General features: G+C 37.3%; 1 protein-coding gene across 5 annotated transcripts in view; it reads left to right on the forward strand.

Annotated features, from left to right (window-relative positions):
• Window positions 1-22,301, forward strand: part of cntln (centlein, centrosomal protein) — a 178,794-nt gene extending 156,493 nt beyond the window's left edge. For all 5 annotated transcript variants that reach the window (XM_077232326.1, XM_077232325.1, XM_077232328.1 and 2 more), the window contains 8 exons: window positions 2,216-2,377; window positions 6,607-6,704; window positions 8,391-8,517; window positions 8,739-8,876; window positions 9,259-9,444; window positions 13,192-13,362; window positions 13,756-13,830; window positions 21,049-22,301. In XM_077232326.1, coding sequence (XP_077088441.1) covers window positions 2,216-2,377; window positions 6,607-6,704; window positions 8,391-8,517; window positions 8,739-8,876; window positions 9,259-9,444; window positions 13,192-13,362; window positions 13,756-13,830; window positions 21,049-21,159 — 1,068 coding nt within the window. In that variant the 3' untranslated portion in view covers window positions 21,160-22,301. The remainder of the gene's footprint in view (window positions 1-2,215; window positions 2,378-6,606; window positions 6,705-8,390; window positions 8,518-8,738; window positions 8,877-9,258; window positions 9,445-13,191; window positions 13,363-13,755; window positions 13,831-21,048) is intronic.
• The last annotated feature ends 629 nt before the right edge of the window (window positions 22,302-22,930 follow it).

Here is a 22,930-nt window from a genome sequence, read left to right on the forward strand (position 1 = left end):
TTATAGCATGGGTTTTCAAACTGGGGTCCGGTAACCCCCAGAGGACTGCAAAGGGTTATTGGGGTCCACATACAATTTTAGGGGAAATGACACTAACGCATTTTACTAAATGCATTTTAGGACTGTTAAAGTTCATGTTTTAACTTATTGTAGATAATAATTAAATATTTGTAACATTTAGCACATTTTATATTATTAGTATTATGGATGTTATTTTTTGTATTTTTAAAAACAATTAAAATTTTATTTGTATCATTATACAACTTATACAAAATTATGCACCATTTTTTATTAGTATTATTATTTTATTTTTTGACAGCCCTAGTGTAAACATTAAGAAATAATCATTAAAATCTTTATTTTAAAACTTCATTATTTATTTAATGATCTCCAGATAATATGTTGTATTATTTATTTTGACTTAAGTCAATATTAGACAATATGAATTATATATAATTATTTATTTAATAAATATTTATTATTTTGCAACATCAAATATTTTTGTCTTTAAAATATCAAACTTAATGTTTTCTGTTTGTCACAGTATAAATGTATATTTTTACACAAACATGTGCAGTACCGTGCAAAAGTCTTAGGCCGCCACCAACTTTGTTGTTTACGAATATTTTAATGACAATCAATATTTATTTTTCGGTCTCCTTATTATGATTCAAACAGAAATACAAGAAATATGTACAAAAAAGGTAAAAAAAATAAATGTTTACAAAATCAGAACAAAACGGCTTCTTTAAGAAAAAAACAGTATTTAGTGTGACCTCCTGGACTTCTTCCAGTTTCTCAAAGAAGAAACTCTGAGAAACTTCTCATCATATTTTGAAAGTTTTTTAATTCTGTGTTTTTGTTTTAGTTTTTTTGTCATATTCTAATAAAGAGACTGATAAATAATTATATAGGGTCATTATACCATTGCTAAAAAAACATCTAATGGTGCAATTTTGTACAGTACTGCATGTTTTCATATTTATACCTTTTTAAATGTATACCTTTACATTTTATGAAGGTTATCATCATATGAGGTCCTTGGCATCATCAACTTTGAAAATCTGTGTTTTATTGGCTTATGGGGGGCAGTGGATGTGTGTGGATGTAGACAGAAAGCCACATGATCCTCCAGTGCAGGGTCATTTATAAACCCCTTAAATTATTGGAAACAATATCAATGCATCTTAGTATGATGCCGGCATGACTTTCATTAGCACAAACCTAAAAAGAGACAGAGAGAGAATGCTCTATTAAAAGGTCAGAACCCAGATATCAGCAGTTGCATGAATGGCATTTGAGGTGATCCACGAGAAAGTGTGTGTGTGTGTGTGTGTGTGTGTGTGTGTGTGTGTGTGTGTGTGTGTGTGTGTGTGTGTGTGTGTGTGTGTGTGTGTGTGTGTGTGTGTGTGTGTGTGTGTGTGTGTGTGTGTGTGTGTGTGTGTGTGTGTGTGTGTGTGTGTGTGAGAGAGAGAGAGAGAGAGAGAGAGAGAGAGAGAGAGAGAGAGAGAGTGTGAGTGTTGATTTGCCACATATGTTATGATAGATGCAGTAAGAAATCATTATGTTTGGACAGAGGGTGAAGTATTGTGTTAAAAATTCTGTGGTTTTATTCCCCAAACAGGGCTTTGTGTTATTCATATAGTTCTATGCAGTAACTGTGTGTGTGTGTGTGTGTGTGTGTGTGTGTGTGTGTGTGTGTGTGTGTGTGTGTGTGTGTGTGTGTGTGTGTGTGTGTGTGTGTGTGTGTGTGTGTGTGTGTGTGTGTGTGTGTGTGTGTGTGTGTGTGTGTGTGTGTGTGTGTGCGTGTGTGTGCGTGTGTGTGTGTTAGTGAATGAGTGAGTGAGTGAGAGAGAGTGCAATTAGCCCTGGTGCTCAGCTTTCAGCTCTACGGAGTGTTGATAAACTCCCAGAGTGCACTGGGACGAGCCGACAATGGCTCTATTAAGGCTGACAATCAACAGAAAAATGGAGGAATGATCTGCCTCCTTATTAGCATATGGCTTTAATCGGATTTAGGGCAAACTCATATGTAGTCCTGAGCCTAAAAAATGCTCCTTAATCATAAAACTAACCAGAAACTGTTTAATCAGACTTTTGCCTTTTTGTTGTGCTGCTCACTTAATTGATATTTATCTGCTGCGTTGTTACGCAGCTGTTTTTCGAGCTCCTACATGTGGATTTGTTTATTTGTTGTTTGTGTTTTGGTGAGCAGAAGCAGGCGTGCGAGCTGGCTGGTCTGGAGCAACACAAGGCGTCTCTGCAGGTGGAGTTAGAGCAGTGGAGACGGATCCGAAAGCAAATACCAGTGAACCCCCCTGCCATAGACCCGGAGCGCCTGCAGGCCCAAGTCAAACAGCTCACTCAACGACTGAAGGTCTCTTACAATTATTTTCATTCAATAGGTACAGTTTATACATTTGACTGATAGATTAAAACAGTAACCTTTGTGGGATGATTCGCATCAGTGCATCAGTACAAAACAAGTAGACATTATGACAATGGTTTATGAAATCACTGTTTTTGGAAATATTTTTCTGTATAAAGTGTGGTTCTTTTAGGTCGTTTAACAACTCCTTATATAACTAATATTTACATTTGTTCATTTAGCGGTCACTTTTTTCCAAAGCAATTTCTGAGGAATATAACAAGCAATTAATCACAGGCCATATCATAGTATACAATATCAGATTTATTTGCTAGCTAATTTATAAAACAAGGTATTTTATGTAATATAATATATAAGGAATAATTGATGATGGGCCCTTGAATTGAATTGAATTATTGAAAAATAATGTACACCTGAGCTGGTAATACCTCAGGTGTGAATTATTATTCAAATATTTCAGAACGTTAAATAATTGTATTATTTGCTTATGTAAAGCAGTGGTTTCACTCATGAAATAATGTTCAAACATTAAAGTTTGAGTTTCTCCAATTGTAGAATGTTGTTAACTGCACTGTTAAGGGCCGTTAACACAGAACGTGTTTTTCGATTTCAATGCACTACTTTTTCATTGTTTTTCTATGTGAGCACGCGCTAGGCGGACGTGTTTGACCGTTGCGCTGGCGTATTGTGTCCTTTGCAGCGGCTCGTGCATGACCATGAGCCAAACTAACCTCCCCACATCTCGTCCAGGTTTAGTAAGAGAGACGAGTGTGACTGGATTCTAACAAGCTTGACAGTTTAATTTACTGCTCCATGTGACTGACTGGTCACAAAAGCGTTCTAAAAATGCGGCGCTCACGTTAAATCAAGTTCAACTTATAAAAGACACGTCTTGAGACCTTATGGTTTTTCCCTATTCCAATGCCCACATCTTGCGTTTTTCAAAGCAAATACGTGTTCTGTGTGAACCAGTCCACCCAGTGTTTTCCTTTTTTTTTTTTTTTTTTTTTTTTTTAAACCAGTCAGTGTGTTAAATGCTGGTGACACTTTTGGTGTATAATATCAGCAAACTGATTTATGGGGTCTGGCACTGCTCTTTATATTTCTGTGTTGGGCTCAATGATAGTGTCATGTTCAAGAGACAGGAGAGTGTGTGTGGGTGTGTGTGAAATGCAGTCAGGATGTGTGCTACATAAACGAGTCCTCCGTTCCTTTCAACTAAAGACAAGGTGCACATACAAATATCCATCATTCACATGATCACAGGCATCCCACCAACTCAACCTGTCGTCAGAGTTTTCAGACGCTCTGTGCGTGTGCCTCTTACCTTGACACACATTCACAGAGGTTGAGCAAATGTGCCACTAAATAGATCAAAACCCAGCGTAATAAGTAATGCTATAAATTACAAATATATAAATATACAGAGGGACAAAAAATAATCTAAGATTCAGTGACAAATAAGCATGTCTGAGATGATAAAAAGGAAAGATCCTTGAAAAATCCTAAATGCAAGTGTCATGTTCTTAGAATTGTAGACATTGTATTTTTGTGGGTTTCGAGCATTTTTTAGAGCCTTTATATGCAAAATTTAAATATAAAGGCTCTAAAAAAAGCCAGAGTTTAACCATTAAGTAAATAAATATTTTCCTTACTTTGAATATATGACTCTGTGCATGTCTTATTCATTTAAAAAGAAAACAAACAAACAAAACGAATAAACAAAAAACTCCAATAACATAACCTATTTTTTGTTTATTTGTTTTGTTTGTTTGTTTTGCAAATTATGAATTTTCATGTAGTAAAAATATGTTTAATATAATCTAATATAAAACTGACCATGGTGGACATTCAAACTTTGTGTAAAAAATAAATAAATAAACTGTTGCAAATGTCTACATGACTTCTTGTGTGCATGAGGCAAAAAGTTTCCGAAATAACCCGATTTGTACAGTTGCGTCTTTCTTTTACCTGCGCTTCCAGTTTTGGCACGATTCTCTCACTCACTGAGTTTTGCAAGCTCGAAGAGGAGGGCGGGTCCACCTTCATCATGTAGCCAATCAGATGAGCTTCTCGCTGACGCACAAACACGCCAGTCACCAGTACACATCTTTATCTTAATTTGGCTCAGAAATGTTCTCATTGCCGAAATGGTACTTTTAATGCACACATACATGTTAACTAAGTAAATTAATTAATAAATAAATCATGTTTCTTAATAAGCTGTGCACCAGGCTGATTGACATTCATATTTAATTTCGAGCTGGTGTTAATATTATTGGATTGAAATTGTATATATTATATAATCTGTTACACCTTGAGCTGATGTTAAACTTTACAATCAAAACATTTAGTACCCATTCTTTATGTCATAATACCATTTTGATGCAGTGTTTTTCACATCATGTCTCTGGTATTTAACACTCAATTATATATTTTGAAATATTGTCTTGCACTGTCAATAATGATTCTGATTACTTCCGTGTGACTGATCAAGCTATTATATGTAGATAGTATGACTAACAAAATGCTTTCTCTGTGTCCTGATTTGACTGTAATGAAAAACTGATACTAAATCAACATGAACTTAACTTTGACAAAAAGTAACTAATTATGTCTGAATAAAAACCCAGCAACCAGGGAATACACAGCATAGATATCTTTATATATAGGGCTATACAGCCATCTAGTGGTTACTTGATGGAATTGCAGGTGATAAATGGTGCATAATTTAGAGATGCTCTTATGTTAAAGGGAAAAAATATTATTGTAACTCATTTTAGTAAAATAAAATAATAATAATAATTCTGGAATCCCCCCTGCTCAGTAGACAGGTGAAATTATGCATGCAGTAGTGCAGATACTAGGCCTACATTAAGCATCAAGATTACAAACTGATATGGCCTGATGAGGAGGATGATGATGATGAGCAGGATACATGCACTCAACACAGAAATTTCCTTTCTTAACACACCAGCTCGAAATTCAGTTTTGGCTCGTACAGTCAGCTTAATGGTGCACAGACTATTAAGCAATCATGATGTATTTATTTATTAATTTGTTCATTTATTTATTTATTTAACATGTATGTGTGCATTAAAAGTACAATTTCGGCAATGAGAACATTTCTGAGCCAAATGAAAATAAAGATGTGTTCTGGTGACTGGCGTGTTTATTGAACCAATCAGATCAGAGTAAAACGAGTGGCAGCGAGAAGCTCATCTGATTGGCTACATGATGAAGGTGGACCCGCCCTCCTCTTCGCGCTTGCCAAAACTGTAAGCGCAGGTAAAAGAAAGACGCAACACAACTGTACAAATCGGGTTATTTCGCAAACTTTTTGCCTCATGCACAAGTCATGTAGACATTTGCAACAGTTTTTTTTTACACAAAGTTTGATTTTACGCAATTAATCTGTTTTGCAGTTCCTGCCTCTGTTGTTTTCGGTTGCAAATTGCTGTTCTCAGGATTGCAGAGCTTTTGGCCGCATTTGTGCGCAAAAACCGTGCCAAAAGTATAAGCGCGGAAAAATGAAAGTCTGAAGAATACAGATCCTATTTATTTTGCATTAGCATGAAGCTGCAGCTTCAAAATACACGAATTACACTTACGAATAACAGTTAAATGCTGCAAATATTTTTTTTCTTACACTTGAAGGGCGATTTACACCTTTACAAATCTTCTCTTGCACATGCAAATTTAATTTACGCTTGCAATCGTATGTACACTTTCACAAATCTTACCCTGCGCATGCGATTCTTTGTCATCATTTTACCTTCATAAAATAATGTTAACAAATGAAACTCATTGTAAAGTGTTACCGCAATAATAAAAAAAGATATATCAAACTACTTAGTTTAACTTTTTGAAAGAATTTTTTTATCAAATATTGTACTTAATTGCTTTATATCCAGACCGTTACTTTTTTAACTTTAAGCCTCACCTTTTAATTTAAGCCTCACACATAATATGTCTAAATAAATATACTTTTTTTTAAAATAACTGTATATATCTTGACAAAAAATGAGTGTCACATCATTGACCTATAAAGGAAACTAGAGCCAATACATGGGACATATGTAGATGTGTATATTTCTGTGAAACAGATGTGAAACAGCATCCTCATTAAGCATCCCGATGGCTCAATACTCATAAATGAGTCGTGCACAATGGGATATCAGATGATAGGATAAATGTGTGACTCTTTCTCTCCACAGAGTGCCAGCAGTGAGATGAGCAAACACACTGCTGCTAACAAGAGCCTGAGGGCTCAGTTAGATGAAAGAGATCAGACACTGAAGGAACTGCACGAGAGGTAAATGCGCTCTATCCCCTCTCTTTCCTTCATAGTCTTGAGGTATTCTCACTTCTTCACCCTCTCTTTCTCGTGCTCTGGGTCACTTTTGCAGTGTCTGATTCCACCATGTGGCAGACTTCAACACCAGATTTTGAAACGCGTGAAGAGTTACTAGCAGAGAGAGGAGGTGTAATTTCCTTCCCATGTAGTTATGCACTATTGTCATAAGATGTCTTGCCCTAGGCACCGAGTCTGACAGTCTGTTGTGTTAACTGCATTCCATCTCCCTGTCCTTTTTATTTTCTTCCTTTCTCTCTGCGTCACTTGATTCTAGCCCATCTAGCCCAAAAAAATGGCAGTTATAGTAAATAATAGATTTAGTGAGGTTTTGCTTCACAAAACAAGTGCAAAATATCTGCCATTGAGGCAAATGACATATTTTTTTCCTCTCAAGGAGAATTCTTGTTTTAAGAATGTTCACATTTCTACTGGAAAACAAAGGCATGGATTGAGAATAAGATTTCTTTTTTTCTCCAGAATGTGCATGTAAGGATTATGTGAATGTCACAGCGTGTGTCCGCATCCAGGTAAAACTCAGAGGTTTCACGCCAGTCAGTGACAACATGTGAAATCACAGATGAGGAGTCCCTGTGAGCGGTAGCCGCCTTACGCCACGCAGCTTGTTTAAATGAAATACATGTCTAGACGCTGTAAAAAATACATCTGCTGCACTGCCTTCAAAAAAAGTGAATTTCAAAGCATGCTGCCATGTCCTGAGTCAATATCCGGCGCAGAGGTCTCTGCCTTATTCATAAAGGCCTGCCTTTCATGTGCCGCCTGTTGTCTTTCCATATCATAAATGTATTCATCTCCTTTGTTTTCTACTGCAAACTGTGCATCCATGATCTATGAAAGCACTTACAACTGTATTAGCATCCAAAATGCATTTTGAATTAGCAATCTAGCACCTCAACACCAAAGAGACAGTGCGGGGAGCACGAAGGAAAGCAAACGTTCAAACGTTTCAGCAGGCTGTTCTGACGCTCACGCCGTTCATCAGTATCACCATCCCGCTATTCTTTTTGGGCACGCGTACCCCTAAAATAAATGTTATAGATCTAATTGCCATTTGCTCTCTTGAGCTTTGGGAAAGATGGAGTGAAGTGGGGGAGGATGGGTGAAGCGTGGCTGTAAGTCAACAGGAGAAACGGCTTCGTCCACTCTACAGCGGGGTCAATATGGGTTTTCTCATTAATGGCTGTTGGGTAACCTGACTCCATTTCCCCAGGCCACCCAGTCTTATTTAATTTAATGTCACTCCAATAAGAAGCTCTCACATTTATTCAGTGCATTTGCTTCAGGCACTCTCTCTCTCTGGAATTTGAGGATATTTATTTAAAAGGACCTTTACTCATCATTACAGCAGCTCTGGTCAAGGAGGCAGTCCGTAAAACAGCCCTCAAATGTTAACATATTCCAACACTTTTATATCCCGGAGATTTGCAGATGTTTAAACTGTTTAGGAGCAAATCTGGTTACAAGACTGCTGGCATTTTATTTGTTTTCTTTCTGTTTAATTATTAATTACCATTTGTTAATTTTTAAAGTGAGGGAGTCCACATACAAAATGGTGGTTTGTTTCTGAAAATAAAAAACAGACAAAAAAAAAACCTTAAATGTTTATCTGAATGTGTTTGCGTACAGGATCGGTGTTTTAGAGAGGGATGTGACGATGAAAAGGCAGCTGGTGGAAGATGTCCGGAGCAGACTAAAGATTTGCCAGGACTCCGAGCGGAGCCACAGAGCAGTAACTGAAGACTTAGAGAAGAAAGTAAGTCCTGCTCGAACAACATACTGTGCTAGCCATGGCAACCGCCTTGGAGCAACCTGGAATTAATTATTCTCTCTACCGTTATTGATCGTGTCACTCATCCAGAGTCTGAACTTCCTAGACTTCCACATTTAACTGTCTGTTTAAAAATATTGAAGTAATTGAAATTTCGCTCTTAGTGACCCCAGTCTAATTTAATAACAATTGCTTTTCTTTGTTAGATAAAATCTCTCTCCGATGAGTCAACTAACCGGAAAGCCCTGGTCGACTCTCTGAAGAGAAGATTGACCGTTGCCACCGCAGAAAAAAAACAACATGAGACAACCAGCCAAAAACTCAAAGAGGAGCTTCAGAAAAAGGTTTAAGAGCTTTGACTATCTGCATCAACCATATTTCCATCACACAGTAATTTTAATGTCACTTTAGTGATATGCTCTGTAAATGAAGCACTCTGTTTCAGCGTATCCTGCATTGTCTTGCAAGAGTTGTGTGTTTTTTTTATTATTATTATTCACCTAATTACCATTAGTCTTGTTTGATGTTTGGCCTCAATTCCATACTTTGCGCCAGTTTCATCTTATGTTATTGATCTGTGGATTCATTCTATAATTTTACTACATATCTGTACTATACATCTGTTATTTATCTATAGTGTAATGTCCTAAATCGTGAAATAATTGTGAGAATTTATTATAGTGTTTATTTGGGTGGGATTTCTTATTTCTGTGTGCATATCCCCAGGACCAGAGAGTGACCGTTCTCCAGGTGCGGATAGGTGAATGTGATCAGGCCATGGCTGAGCTGGAGCAGACTGCGTCCCAACAGATGCATGGTTTAGCCGAGCAGAGCTCTCAGGCTCTGGAAACACTGCAGAGAAAACTCACCCTCGCTGACTCTCAGCTGCACCAGTTCCGCACATTCACTGAGGTATTTGAACTGTCCGACTTATAGTTTGTCATCATTTTAGCTTTAGGCTCTTCAAACTTGGTATTTAGATCCGTCTTGAGTAATACATTCATATTACTTGTTTAAGCCGATGCATAGTACTGTTTTCACCTAACATGTCAAATGTGTATCCTGTGACCACTTGCAATTCTATTTCGCCGAGAAAGTCTCTGTTTTTATGAATAATAATATTGTGTGCATGCGTGTGCATGCGTGTGCACGCGTGTGTGTGTGTTCTGCACATTTCATATTATGTTGATTTCAGGCATATCAAAGAAGTGTCATCACATATTTTTTTTTTTTTACAAATATTTAATGGTTATTTTCTTTTAAAGCTGTAACCAGCAAAATTGACAGATGAGCAGTCAACCTTTGTTGCCAGGACAGATTAGCATTTACATTACCAATGCAGTGAGGTCATTTGCGTTTTCAGCTGAATGTGATCAGATTGCGATAAATTTTTTACACCTGTATTTACACTCTCCGCTTGTGATCAGATCACCTCAAACAGATCTTAATGTGTAAACGAGGTGTTACATATGAGGTATGAGCAATATGCAAACCTTACAGAAAAAGATATGGATTCCATTCCAAAACTCCTTTGCAAAAATCTGTCGTCAAAACCCAGCATTTTTTTGTAACCTGTGGTTTCGTATAGTCAACATAGTTAACCTGTAGCTGATTCCTGCTAGTGTGTTAATGATGGTCCCTGTAGACGGCCCAGCTCTCTGGCCTACATCCCCCTGTCATGGATTGATGAGCTTTGAACATGCCATCCTGTCAGGAAGCTTCAAGAGGGTTCTTTTGGGATGATTATAATGACATTTGGGGATCCATCGAAGAGCTTTGTTTGAATTATGCAAATGTACGTGGCCATGAGTAATTGATAACATGTAGTGTGTTATAGTGCAGGTGTAACAGAGAAAGGATTTCATGCTTTTAATTGTCTTCTCAACTTGAGGAATAGTTCAAATTGCATTAAATGCTTATTGCACTAATAAAGACATCTTTAAGACAGCATGTTAGATTAGTATGACATGGAGTCATTAAGAAACCTCATTAACACGACTGTATCCACCCTTTACTTTGTTGCTGGTAAACATTTACTTCCCCATTCAAATTGAAAAATAGTGAAAAATACCAAATGTCACAAAAGATTTAAGATAAAGTCTAATTTATTTTCTCAGTAATTTCCTCCATAGTTTATCTTATAATACAATCCAGCGTGGTTTAAGGCAGGTAAGTCATTTAAAGAGGAATTTCTCGGCTTCTCTAATCCTCCTCCTCTGCGAGGGAACTGGTAAATTGGCCCTGTGGTTAGGGTGATTGTGGGTAAGAGCCCTTCTCCTCTTGGCCCCCATCACACTATCCTGCAGTACGGTTGGCTCTCGAGAAGCGGTCAGGGGAGCTGTGCAGAGTATGTGATAAATTCGCTTAATCTCTTTCCGGATTTTTCTGTGCGCTGGGCTTAGGTCAATTGAATCTACCCTTTGACTAGTGACAGTGAATATCTATTAAGCTTTAAATAAAGTCATAGGCTCTTTTGACAGTTTGTTGATGAGCTGAGCATTCCTTTGGAGAATTTTGAATGTTGCTGGTTTAATAATGTTTATGTAGTGTATGTAAATGCAAAGCGAAAGGGGAGTGAAAGTTCACATTGACCAATTTATCTCAATTTCACAGGAATTTTCCTCTACCACCAACAAAGATTATTTGCATTATTTGATGATTATTAACTCTTTCAATTGTTACTCTTTACCCCATTGCTACATAGTGCATATTTGTATAACAGTGGCATTTGTATATCAGTTTTAGACTGATGAGTTGTGAATTTAACCACTCACAGTTTATCAGGGGAAAGAAATTATATACAATTTATATTTATCTATTAATTGTAAAACTTAATGACAAGACATTATTTTTGTTCTTATCTTTTGAATACACATCTATATAATAAATAATTACTGAATTAAATTTCATTTTTACGTTTCTGCAAATTGCAAGTAAACAAATGTGATAAATTTCCTGATAATCTAATTGAAAAAAGCTGAATTTGAAGGATGAAATTCTGGGAAAGAATTCATAAACGAATAAAAAATGGCCCCAGACTATCAGATTTTTATAATGAAGTAAATCATTTTAGTAAAATAAGACCTGGTTTTGAAATGGCTGTGTTTAGAATGCCAGAGGAGAAGCGTTGTTTTGTTTGTTTGTTTAGAGTGATACTCTATTTGAAATTGAAATATTCCCTAAACATTTATTTCATTATAGAACCCAATGTTTTATATTTTAAAAAGGGTACAACTCTCCCCCCAAAAAATATAAGTGGAATCAAGGAGACCTGGATATTGATATCAAAATCAGACCGAATGGGCTAAGAATTATTTCCTCACTTTTGTCTATACTATAGTCTATACTAAGTATATATTTTTTATTATTACTTATTATTATTATTATTATTATTATTATTATTTATCTTTCGTATTATTCGCTCTGGGGCAGGGTTGGTGAAAGAAGATTGTTCGAGGAAAAGAGGAATGTTGTTTATCAACACGTTTTGTATTGTATTGTTTGTAACAGTTTTTTCCCTAAGAAATAATAATAAAATATTGTGCCAAAAGATAAGCATTGAAGCAGCTTTGTTATTATTAGGGGGGAAAAAATGGAAATGAACACTCTCTAGACTGTATGTCAAGGTCAATGAGTCTCTTAAAATATCTTCTTTTTTTTCTTGGCAGCAAACTGCACATTTACGCTCAATTGCAGCCTGTTAAGTCACCGCTGCTTTAAAGTACATCTAGTCTTTTTCTCCCCCTAATGTACATAAATGAAGGTTTTTAGAATTTACACCTGATAGAGACATTTGCTAGTTAAAATGCTTTAGTTCCTAATGGCATTGCTGCACATTCGCAGTGTATGAATATGAGGACACAAGACTAACCTTTATGTAATCCTGTAGCATCCCCTGAAATATAATGAAGATCCATTTAAAGTATTTATGATGGAGGCTTTATGAAACAAATAACGGTGATGGGGAGATGTGGGAAATGGAGCATGCCCCAAAGAACTGTGCTCTGATCAACCGCGTGTGATTGCTCTCACTTATACTTCTGTGGGTTAACCTGGAATCACACACACACACACACAGACTGTCCATTCCAAGGTCAGGTTTTCACAAGGCTTATGGGGAATGATACAAGAGATTATTGCTACGATCAATAAGCTGAAAATGAAACAAAGGGGAGCTCACTTTATTGACTTTCTCATGTACAGTGGCAGCTTTAACATTTAATTGTCTCTCAGTATTTAGCAACAATTCCCATTTAGCTCACTCCGCAACGGGCGCAACAAAGAATAAGACCCAACGTTACCCACCGCCATTTTAAGAGCCTCTTGTTTCCCCATTATTTGCACTCTTCTGAGAGCTCCTCTTATAATATGTGCCATACAAAAAAGGAAGTAAATCAAAGTGTGTGTTTTTTAGCAGCTTGTATTCTCTTATGTGCAATTCCTCTCCAAATCAACACAAGAGCCTTCGAAATTTCAGTGCATCTTGCATCAAAAGTCAAGAGCATTCGGCTACTCATTCAGGACGCTCCCGAATTGACGAAATCATTCCTAACATTGAGCTCTTGATCACACCATGTTCTTTACACCTTTAGCCATTTTAGATGTACTGTAAGAGACTATATGTTTATGCGTAAGTCTATTTTCACCATTATTTTTAAGGCACTGGCTAATGAATTGGCACAGAATGTGGAGGATGCTAAAGCCCGTTTGAGGAGGAAGAAAAAGAGTGAAAAAGAAGGAAACAGAATGTCTAAATGCTCACTAGTGAAAGCAGCATCAATCCTCAACATGACAGAAACAGACCTGGTGGACATGCTGGACACAAATGAGGTCAGTATTGACTGAGTATTGTGGGAAACAAAACATATAGTTACATGTAGAATAACGTGTATTACAAATGAAAAAATAAATAAAACTCAATACTCAAACAAACATTCCAAAAATGTATTTATTATTATTATTACTATTGCCAACTAAACATTTATTTGGCATAATTTGTACATTTGAATATTCTGATCAGACCTGCCAATATTGTACACATGGGTGTTTAAAGTACTTTATTTTTATTTTATTTATTTATTTAATTTCCAAATATTTAAGCTGGGCTGCTTTTGGGGTCATCCAGTGACACCGTTGCACTCTTACACACCCACACAAAAGAAATTTAGAGTATTTTCTTCATGGCTTTTAACAGCATTTCCGGCCATGTTTTGTGATTTGCAGTGTGAGGAGGCGTGTGCGGGTCGTGGGCCAGACACAGATTGGACTGAACATGTACAGCACATCCTTCAGCAGCAGGTTTGATTTCATTAGCAACTAAAAAAAATATACATATATATTAGTATTCACATTTTATCAATATAAATAATTTTGTTAAAGTGGTGCTTTAAGTGAAATTGAACGTTTTTTTAAACCTATCCTGCAGATTTTAAAATGAACATATTCATCTTTTAAGGCCCTTTCCCCCGTGAAAAGGCGAAGCAAATTGCAGATGAATGGTCTATTCATTGGTCTATATTTGTCAGGCTGAACATAAAGCAAAATCAAGGTACAATAGATGCGTCGTGAACGCATCTTTCAGCTGCTCTGCCATCTGGCTATCAGAAGAACAGGAGCATGATAGGCACTATTACTATTTCTATTACTATTACTATTACTATTACTATTATTTCAGCAATAATTACAAAAGTTGTAACAAATGTGATGTTTAGCTAAAGTAAAGTCAGTTGCCATGTTGAATTTAACCATAAAAGGTCAGCAGCAAAAACATTGGATCTAAATATCTAAATGTGTATTATTTAAAGAATCATTTAATTGATAAAGACGAGCATCATTTGATTTGATTTATTTCAGTAAATACTCAAAATATAGAATATAGAATCCTCAAAATATTTTTTTGTGCAAGGGATAAAAATGTTACAGAAATTTACCTCTGTCCTAATTCTTATATATGCTTATAGATATATATTTTTATGTCAGTACAGTCCAAACAAATTGTTGAACCTAATTCACACACATATTTGTTCTTTTTTATCTACAATACAAATCATTAATATTTTAAAATTAATTATTTTAGATAATTATTTAGATTTATTTGTATTCTTAGATTATTTTAGATAATAATTTAGATTTATTTTTATTCTTAGATTTTATTAAATAAAAAGTTAATTAATGCAAGGTGAAGAAAATGCACATATAAAATTGTAGTGAAAGAATGTTGGAGTAGTTTCATAATGAGTAATTGAAAATATGTCCAGAATACAGACAAAAGAATATTGATGGGGAGACTGAATGTTTGAGTAATATTTTATGCAAACCACCTAATTATAGGTTATGCATGTGCTGTAAAGCAAACTGCAAACATTTCATTTAGAGTCATTTTCAGGCTTGGGCTCAACATGTGTGGAGTTTGAAGAAGACTGCTGCTCCAGTGTCCAATTTATAGTGCTTGAGCACCACCAAATGTTCTGATATGTGTATCTGCATCAACTCTAAAGACATGACCCAGAGCTCGAATCCTACTGGTTGGTGCGCTTCATAGATAGTGGGGTGAGGGGGGGAGAAACAATACTCACCAAAGAAAAACTTTGCTCCCGGTGTGAAAGGCTCAATAAGAAACCGTTGTTTCAACATTCAAAATCTAGTTCACACCAAATATTCATGTTATTCATTTTATGATTGACTGAATTAGCTCCCATTCTCCTTATTTCAAACTTCAGCCTATGTTTACATACAGTATTTGTTTGTTATGAATAATATGAAATCTCTTAGCAACAATATCTAGGAGATCATTAAAGAATTTATGATTTCTGCTCTCTGTGTGTATGCGTATGTTTGGCTGTCAGCCTGAAACGTGCATCTTCAATGATTCACGGGCTCTGGCGTGTCACTACAGCGCTAGTGGCTTTAACCTTTGACCTCTGTGACCTGTCTATACCCAGTCTGCTCATCTCTGCCTCTTGCCGCTGGACACTTTAGAGGACTCTGAAGACTGCCATCAGGCAGCTCAGTCTCTCTCCCTCCTTTTTTTTCTCTCTTTCTTTCTCTTGCTTCCTCTGCTGGGCTGTAAGACCCCGAAGCAGCTTGTTAGTGGTGGGCCAAGTATTGATCTGGCAGGTCTGTCGATGCAGGGAGATTGAGCCAAGCTCCACTAGAGACTCTCCACCAGCAGGCTGCTATTGACACACTCGCATACATACACGTACACACAAACAGAGCAGCGGCCCGCAGGAGACTCTTCACAGGCAAGTTGCTATCGACGTTTTCTCGGCTCGGCCGACACGACTGCTCGCTGTATGACAAGGCTGAGACCAGCCTGAGTCCCCAGAGAGGTGCGCCGACACCGACACGGTGACCCGCACGTTAGTTTTTCTTTTCTTTCAACATGCTCATCCTCCTAACGCGTTCCACAGGGAGGGTGGCTCTTCCTCTGACTAGTGATCAAGCGAGTTTATTGGCAGGTGAGTTTTTTTATGTGTTTTTTTTTCTTTTGGGGGGGGATAACAGACGACTAGGTCAATGTTGCAATTTGTTTATGTTGTACTAGCATGTTTTTATCCAACCCAGGCTCATTGGAAAAACGCGCATGTGGCAACATTTTGCAAATTGATATTACGTTGCTGCTTGCACTTTTCACAACCCTTTCAATGGGAAAGGTCCAGTGAGTGGCGCTTTAATCACGTTCCATTTTATCTGCTCTGTTTTGATTGTTTTATGTATCAGTTCAGAAATTAAATTAAATCTATTGAGTGTCCCTAAAAAGTTAACGGTCTATCGCGTTTAAATAAATAACGTACTGCCTACGCTAAACCTAACCGATAGTTTTAATGCATTTACTGAACCAACCGTGCCATTTTAGTTTGCTTTACGAGTCTTTGTGCTCTTTTATTTTGACTCGTGTTTTACGGGACTAGTACCCGAGCGCCCCGCATCGCAGGTTTACTTTGTATGGTTGTGTTGTATAGCGTAGTAATGTGCAAAGAAAAAGTCCACAAAACAAAGTCTATTACCCTCATAATCATATTTTGTGTCAAAGGGAATACAAATTGCAGGTGTTTTAATGCCCTCTAGTGTGCATTCCAGCTTGAAACTGCAGTGAATTGCAAGTATAAGTACTTTTTGCGAGTTTGGAGCAAAAAAGTAGGTAGAGGCACGTTTTTCCAATGAGCCCAAGTTGTTTGATCTTCATATGATACTCCAAAGCCACTGGCGTATGCAAAGTCCCATGTCAGTAACACAGCTTTTTTGTGAAATGGTAATGTGTGTGTGTGTGTGTGTGTTACCTAAGCAAGGTCTTTTCTCTCGCCTGTCAGTCTCTGTGTATAGCGTGAGCTGTCACTGTCAGCCGCTAATGGCGGTACCACTGTGACGACTTCTTATTACTGCTGTGGCCCTGTCAATAGCACAGCCATCACTCCAGTGCCAAATGTCAACGTAACAAGCTCATGCATGTCAGAATAACGTTGGGACTCGGTGTGCGCGTTTTGAAGAGGTGCCTTTCACTCTCATGTCATTTTATCTGCCTGTCTGAGTCGCACAGGAAAGGAAATCACACAAAAGCTTACGGGCTGTTGCTTCTGATCTGTTGCCTTTGCCACAGCGCGTTTCTGCTTTGCTGACTTCAAATAACATTAATGAACATATCTCTCTCTTTGGATATCTCTCTTTTCCTCTTTTCTTGCCACAATGTGCTCCAAGCACCTCTAAACTCATTCCCTCCTCTCTTAATGAGACAACAACACTTCCACACTTGAGGGTCACAACCTGGGAATAACATCACCAACCTATAAGCATTTAGTCCACAGTGCTCCCTGCGGCTTAATGTGTCAGGCCGTGAATAACCCATCCTATGCTGAGTGTCCACCCGCAAACCCTCATCTAGCCCAGGGACCCCCTTTGCCCAGTAGCAGTAGACATTTAATTGCTTGCGTTTATTTGTGGATTCCTAATTATTGACTAGAGGTAAATTATAACACCACGGCCTTTATGAAGAGATGGAAATGACTGTTAGAGCTAATGAACTGAGCCACCCTGCCTCTAGTCATTTATCAACCACATTCATCTCGGCCTGACAGCTCAGTCATTTCAGAAGTCGTGGCCCCTCTCCATCCTCGTATTATTTCATGACCAGCAGAATTTGGATTGTAATGTCCACAAGTTGTAGTATTTCTGTTCTGTTAGGATTGCGCTGAGAAGAGCTTTTTTCAGTTTGTGTGGACTGACTCCATCTTGTGACCTTATCCGGTTTGTGTTTTTTTTATACATGGGGGGGGGGGGCACTGTACTTTAATTTAATTGCTGCAGCAGTTAATGCAGTGACTGAAATGGGCAGAGCTGCAGCCCACGGTAATCTTTGTATCAGCTTTCTTATATATATATATATAATTTTTTTTTTTGCCATCCTTTAATTTGTGCAAAAATATAATGTAGAGAACAGAAAATCTACATGCAATGACACCTGTTCTATGATGAGCATGTTTTTATTTTTAAAGGAGTTTTAAAAAATGAGTTACAATTTTTATATCGCGGTGGAGGCTATTAGTGTTATTTTAGTGTTCTTGTTATAGTATTTAATCATATTTTGATTTTCAGTATCATCTTCATTCAAGTTTTAGTAATTTTATGTGCTTTTTTCATTTTATTCGTTTTTATTTATTTATATATTTCTACATAGCTTTAATTTTTATTAAATTTTTATTTTAGTTTTAGTTATTTTCATTAGTAACATTTAAATTGCCGAAAAGGATTTTAGTTAACAATAATGATTTGTTTTAGTAAGCAATGACAACACAAGGGCCCTTTAAGTTAAAAAAATATCAGGGCGATACAACTGTCCTGATATCATAATGAAAAAAGCTTCATTAAAAGAATGAAATATTACAGACTACCTTATAAAGTAGAAAACAAAAATGAGCATGCTTGTTCATTTTTAGAAAAAAAAATTTCAGCAAAATCCCAAAATAATGTTGTATGCATGAATTAACAAATCATCAATTGTTTGTGTTACATTTTTTAAGAGTAAGATGTACAGAATTACACTCACATTTGGAAACGTTTTTATTTTTTTTACACCATAGTCATTCAATTAAAACTTTTCTTTAAAATGGTATAAAAAAATCATACCCATTTGAAATTAATTTAAATACATAAAGTACATTTTATACTAGCTTTGGCTTCTTTTTATTTATTTATTGTGGATCCCTTTTATTTGTCATCATTCTCTTTCCATATAATGACCGTCACTCCATATGCATTCAACAGTACTAGCAATGTCAAGCACCAGTGAACCTAACATGACAGCATCGTCAACAGACCACTCTTCTCTGAGTGTGATGCTATTGTTTGATCCTCATTCTGCTCCCTCCCCTCCATCAGTTCCTAATGAGAGAGAAAGGGAACAAAGACTTGGGAAGTGCTCCATATTTATTCTACTGTGTATTTAGGTCAGATCTACCGGTTCAGGTTATATAGACCTGACGATGTAAGAAACAACATTTAAAAAAAGGAGTTTTAATTACAAGTATCTGTGGCCCCAAGTGTCCAATTCCCTTTCATATTGGTCTCCAGTGGCCTGAAAAGGAGAATGGAGAAGAGAGGCATTGCAGGGTGGGTAATTACTGGCACAGAAGAATAGATTGGCGCTACGCTTGATTTTCTTACCTGATCTCTTGTTTTCCCACATGTGACACATTCATTATCTTCTAATCAAATGCAGACTTTAGTAGGTCTTGGGTGTTTTGGTTGTTGTTTTTATTTATTTCTTTATTCCCATGTTCAATAATGTTGATTTAAAATTAATTTTGTGAAGATCAAAGATCAGAAAGCTTTATATGATCATAGAATGCAATGTTTTTTAGTTTTTTTGGGGGGTGGGGGTCATTTTAATTTATTTTTCATCCACAGTCCATGGTGATCTGGATTAGGGGAGAGTTCGACAAAATGCGTTGAAGTGGCATCGGAAGAGTTGTTTGCCAACAGATTTCACTATTACTTCTGCACCTGAGAAGGACATGCCGGAAGAAACGGTGCTTTATAGATATTAGTCTCAACCTGCAGTGTCACTTGGTGTAGATTTCCCAAAACATTTAGCTGATTGTACGCGGATCTACTCTTGGTTTGCACACAGACTGGCCCCACAAAAGCTACTCTTAAGGCTGATAACAAAAGGAGCCTGATCAATCCATTTAGAGAGAGTATCTGTGGGTGTGTGTCTTAGTGGGATGAAGCTCAGAGTGTATTGTGACTGAGCCTGTAGCTTCGCCCCAGGCACCTTCACACTCTATGAAACCAGCGTCACTTAATTGGACTATAAAACACCTTCATATTGTTGCAGACCCAGCCCACACCCCCCACCCCCCCACACCCCCCCCCCCCCCCCCCCCCCCCCCCCCCACCCCCCGGGCCAGGCCAGTCGATTCCGAATCAACTCCTGGGTGTGTTAATGAAAACGCAGCCCAAAAGAGAGCTTTGTTGAATAGTGAACAGCTCACCAGGGCTGTCCAAAGGGAGGAGATTACCTGCTAAAGCAGCTGTTACATGATAATGACAGAGTCTGCCGTCCCTGTGGGCCTGTTTGAGCGAGCGCAGCCAAGATGTGACTTAGGCCTCCCAGGCTAGCGTGGCATCAGATGCCGTAGCGTTTCGGTGTTTCTGTGCAATAAAATAGGACATTTTTAAGAGTAATTAAATAATATCACATTCCTTTGCCATAACCCCTGCAGCTCTTTCCTCTGTAGTTGAAGTTTAGCACCGCTCAAGTGGGCTTTTGATGAAGTCAGGACGGAGACCAGCTTCTTCTCTAGTCTACCTGCCCCAGGGGAAAACACTGCTCCCTCTCTCCCTAATGAGACTTTCTTTCCTCTTCATTTGCGATGCATCTCTCTTGCTCTTGCGTTTACACATCTCTCTTTTTCGGTCTGACACTCAGGATTCTGCTGGAGTTAATACCACTTATTTTTCTGTGCGAAGTCGCTCAATGAAGAATATAAAAAATGCATGTTACTGTGTGTCTTTTAGAAAAGTTTAATCCAATATTTATGGATGATGCAGGCCTTTGATCCCTAGTGCTAATTACCACAGAGTCCTTGAGAAGGTTTTGGGTGGAAGAAGAAAGTGAAGTCAGAGGATTGGTTAGCGCTTGGCTTTAGCGCAAAGCAGACGCACATTTATCATCCCTCTCTCGATCCTTGCATCACCAGGAGCAGTGGCAGGCCGTGAGTGGCATGGCAGCAAATCAAACCTCAAAACAATCCCATTTACTTTTTGAGGAAATGTGTTTTCCACAAAATATCCTCTTCTAGAGATTGAAGAAAAGCCTCCGTGACCTGTTCCTCGAATTTGTTCCTTGTCATAATTAATCAGAGGGAAGAACTTGAGTTTCATCACAGGTTAGAGACGTCATCAAAGCAGAAAGACACCCCGGAGAAGCTGTCTGGTGTCAAAAAAAACGCACAGGAAAAAAGCCTCTCTTTTCTTTTTGACAGGTTTTCCTTTCTTTCCCCCTCTCTCTCTCCCTAGATCCCCTCTGCAGGCCTGCTGATGGACGCCATGCTGGTGAAGATGAAGGAGGGCAAAGTGCTGACAGAGGAACTGGCTGCACTTACAGCTGCAGTCAGCAAAAACGCCTGACCAGAGGAAAAAAAGACGGAAAGGGAGCAAGAGACTGTGGAACTTTCTGTAAGATGGAGTGTGCCCTGCATGGCAGTGGAGGCCCCTTGTCTACGCAGTACTCCACCGCTTTCTGCTCTTACCCTCTTGTAGCCCTGTGCTGTACACAACAAACTTTCAGATAAATGATGCAATATAAAGTGCTCTTTGTGATTCGCCTCCGAAAAAAACACTGATTTCTTGGCAGAAAAGATGATAGAGGACTTGCAAACCAAAAGCACCATTTAGTTTGTTATTGGAAATTTATAGATTTCACAAACCACAGAACCAGATTTTGAGGAGATTAGTTTCTTTATTTGATCTAGTGTTTTAGTTTAATGTAAATTATTGTGCACCTGATTTGCCCATGAAGAATATTTTAGACACATTGGCATGTATATGTAGCCCCAGCAACCATCAGTTCACACCATCAAGGCTAAAGAACAATCAGAAAAATAGTCCTACCAAAACATGTATTAGAAGAATATTTTCAAAATGAAATTGTTCATTCTGTTGTTCATTATCGTGCTCGTCTCTTTCTTTTGTGATTGCTCAGTTGGATCCTTTATGGTGGAATAATTTCATTTTCATTAGCGTAAAGAAATAGCAAGTATTTTAAAGCTAAAAAATGTTATTGTATAATTATCAGTAACCTTGGACAATTTTAAATAAAAATACATAATATATATAAATAACAAATACATAAATACAAGTGATATTTAACAGTGAGTATTGGATCAACCATTTGAATTTCTTAATTGTTACTAAAGACACATTTTATGTGAATTAAATTAATGAGAAAGTTCCAATGAACAACTGGACAAATATGTATTGCTTTGGATGATGGTTGCATTCATTTGCTTCTATGCAAAATATGTTCCTCACTAAAACTGAGACCTGACCATTTTTCAATATTTCAATAATTCCAATTCAATTTATATTTTAACACAGCATTTTCCAGTCGCATACATGTAGTGCAGATAAGATGTAAAATATATATACTCTGTATGATTAATGGTGGCTTAGAGGTTGCAAAAATAGATTTATTAATAAACTTCAATTGCCTAAATACTGATGTGCAATTCATGTTTTAAATATGAAATTAAATTTCCTTTTCTGAGATATTTTTATATCTGCATCTTTATTTCAGTTTTGGAAAAAAAATATCAGGCAGAGTTTGTGTTGTGAGAAACCAAACCATTCTTATATTTTAGATGATATTTTATTTAATTTTCTCCATTGCTATTCACTCTTCTCCCCTTTGCATACAATTAAAAACCTTGTAAAGTCATCCTTTCAAAAAATTAACTATAAGAATTCAACTTTTTTTATCTAATCAGTTTTATGCTAATGATGTCGTTTGCATTTATCTTTTTGTAATGAAGGATTAGCTCAAGACTGTCCTAAGCATCTCAGGGACCAATTTATCTGCCACCCTGGATCGGAGGGCCCTTGTGGTTAATTACCATTCGTTAATGTAGTTTGGATCCTTTCTTCTTGGAATACTCGAGAGCATGCTATTGTAAATATTTGTCCCATATAAATGTGCTGGTTTCTAGTCACTGTCCTCAAGCATAATGTGTCTAATGACAAACATTAATAACTTACAGTGGGGGGAAACTACAGGGAGGACTGGCATGCGCAGGAATAGCTGCACGCAAATTAGCACGAACTTGATGTCTCCTGCCTTAATGCATACTGCATAGTCAACATGTTTGCACACCCGCTCCATCCGCTATTTCTGTGACATTCA

Source organism: Siphateles boraxobius, unplaced genomic scaffold (assembly GCF_051911475.1).
Source record: "Siphateles boraxobius isolate OS27281-9 unplaced genomic scaffold, OSU_SipBor_1 17, whole genome shotgun sequence".
Taxonomy (NCBI): Eukaryota; Metazoa; Chordata; class Actinopteri; order Cypriniformes; family Leuciscidae; genus Siphateles; species Siphateles boraxobius.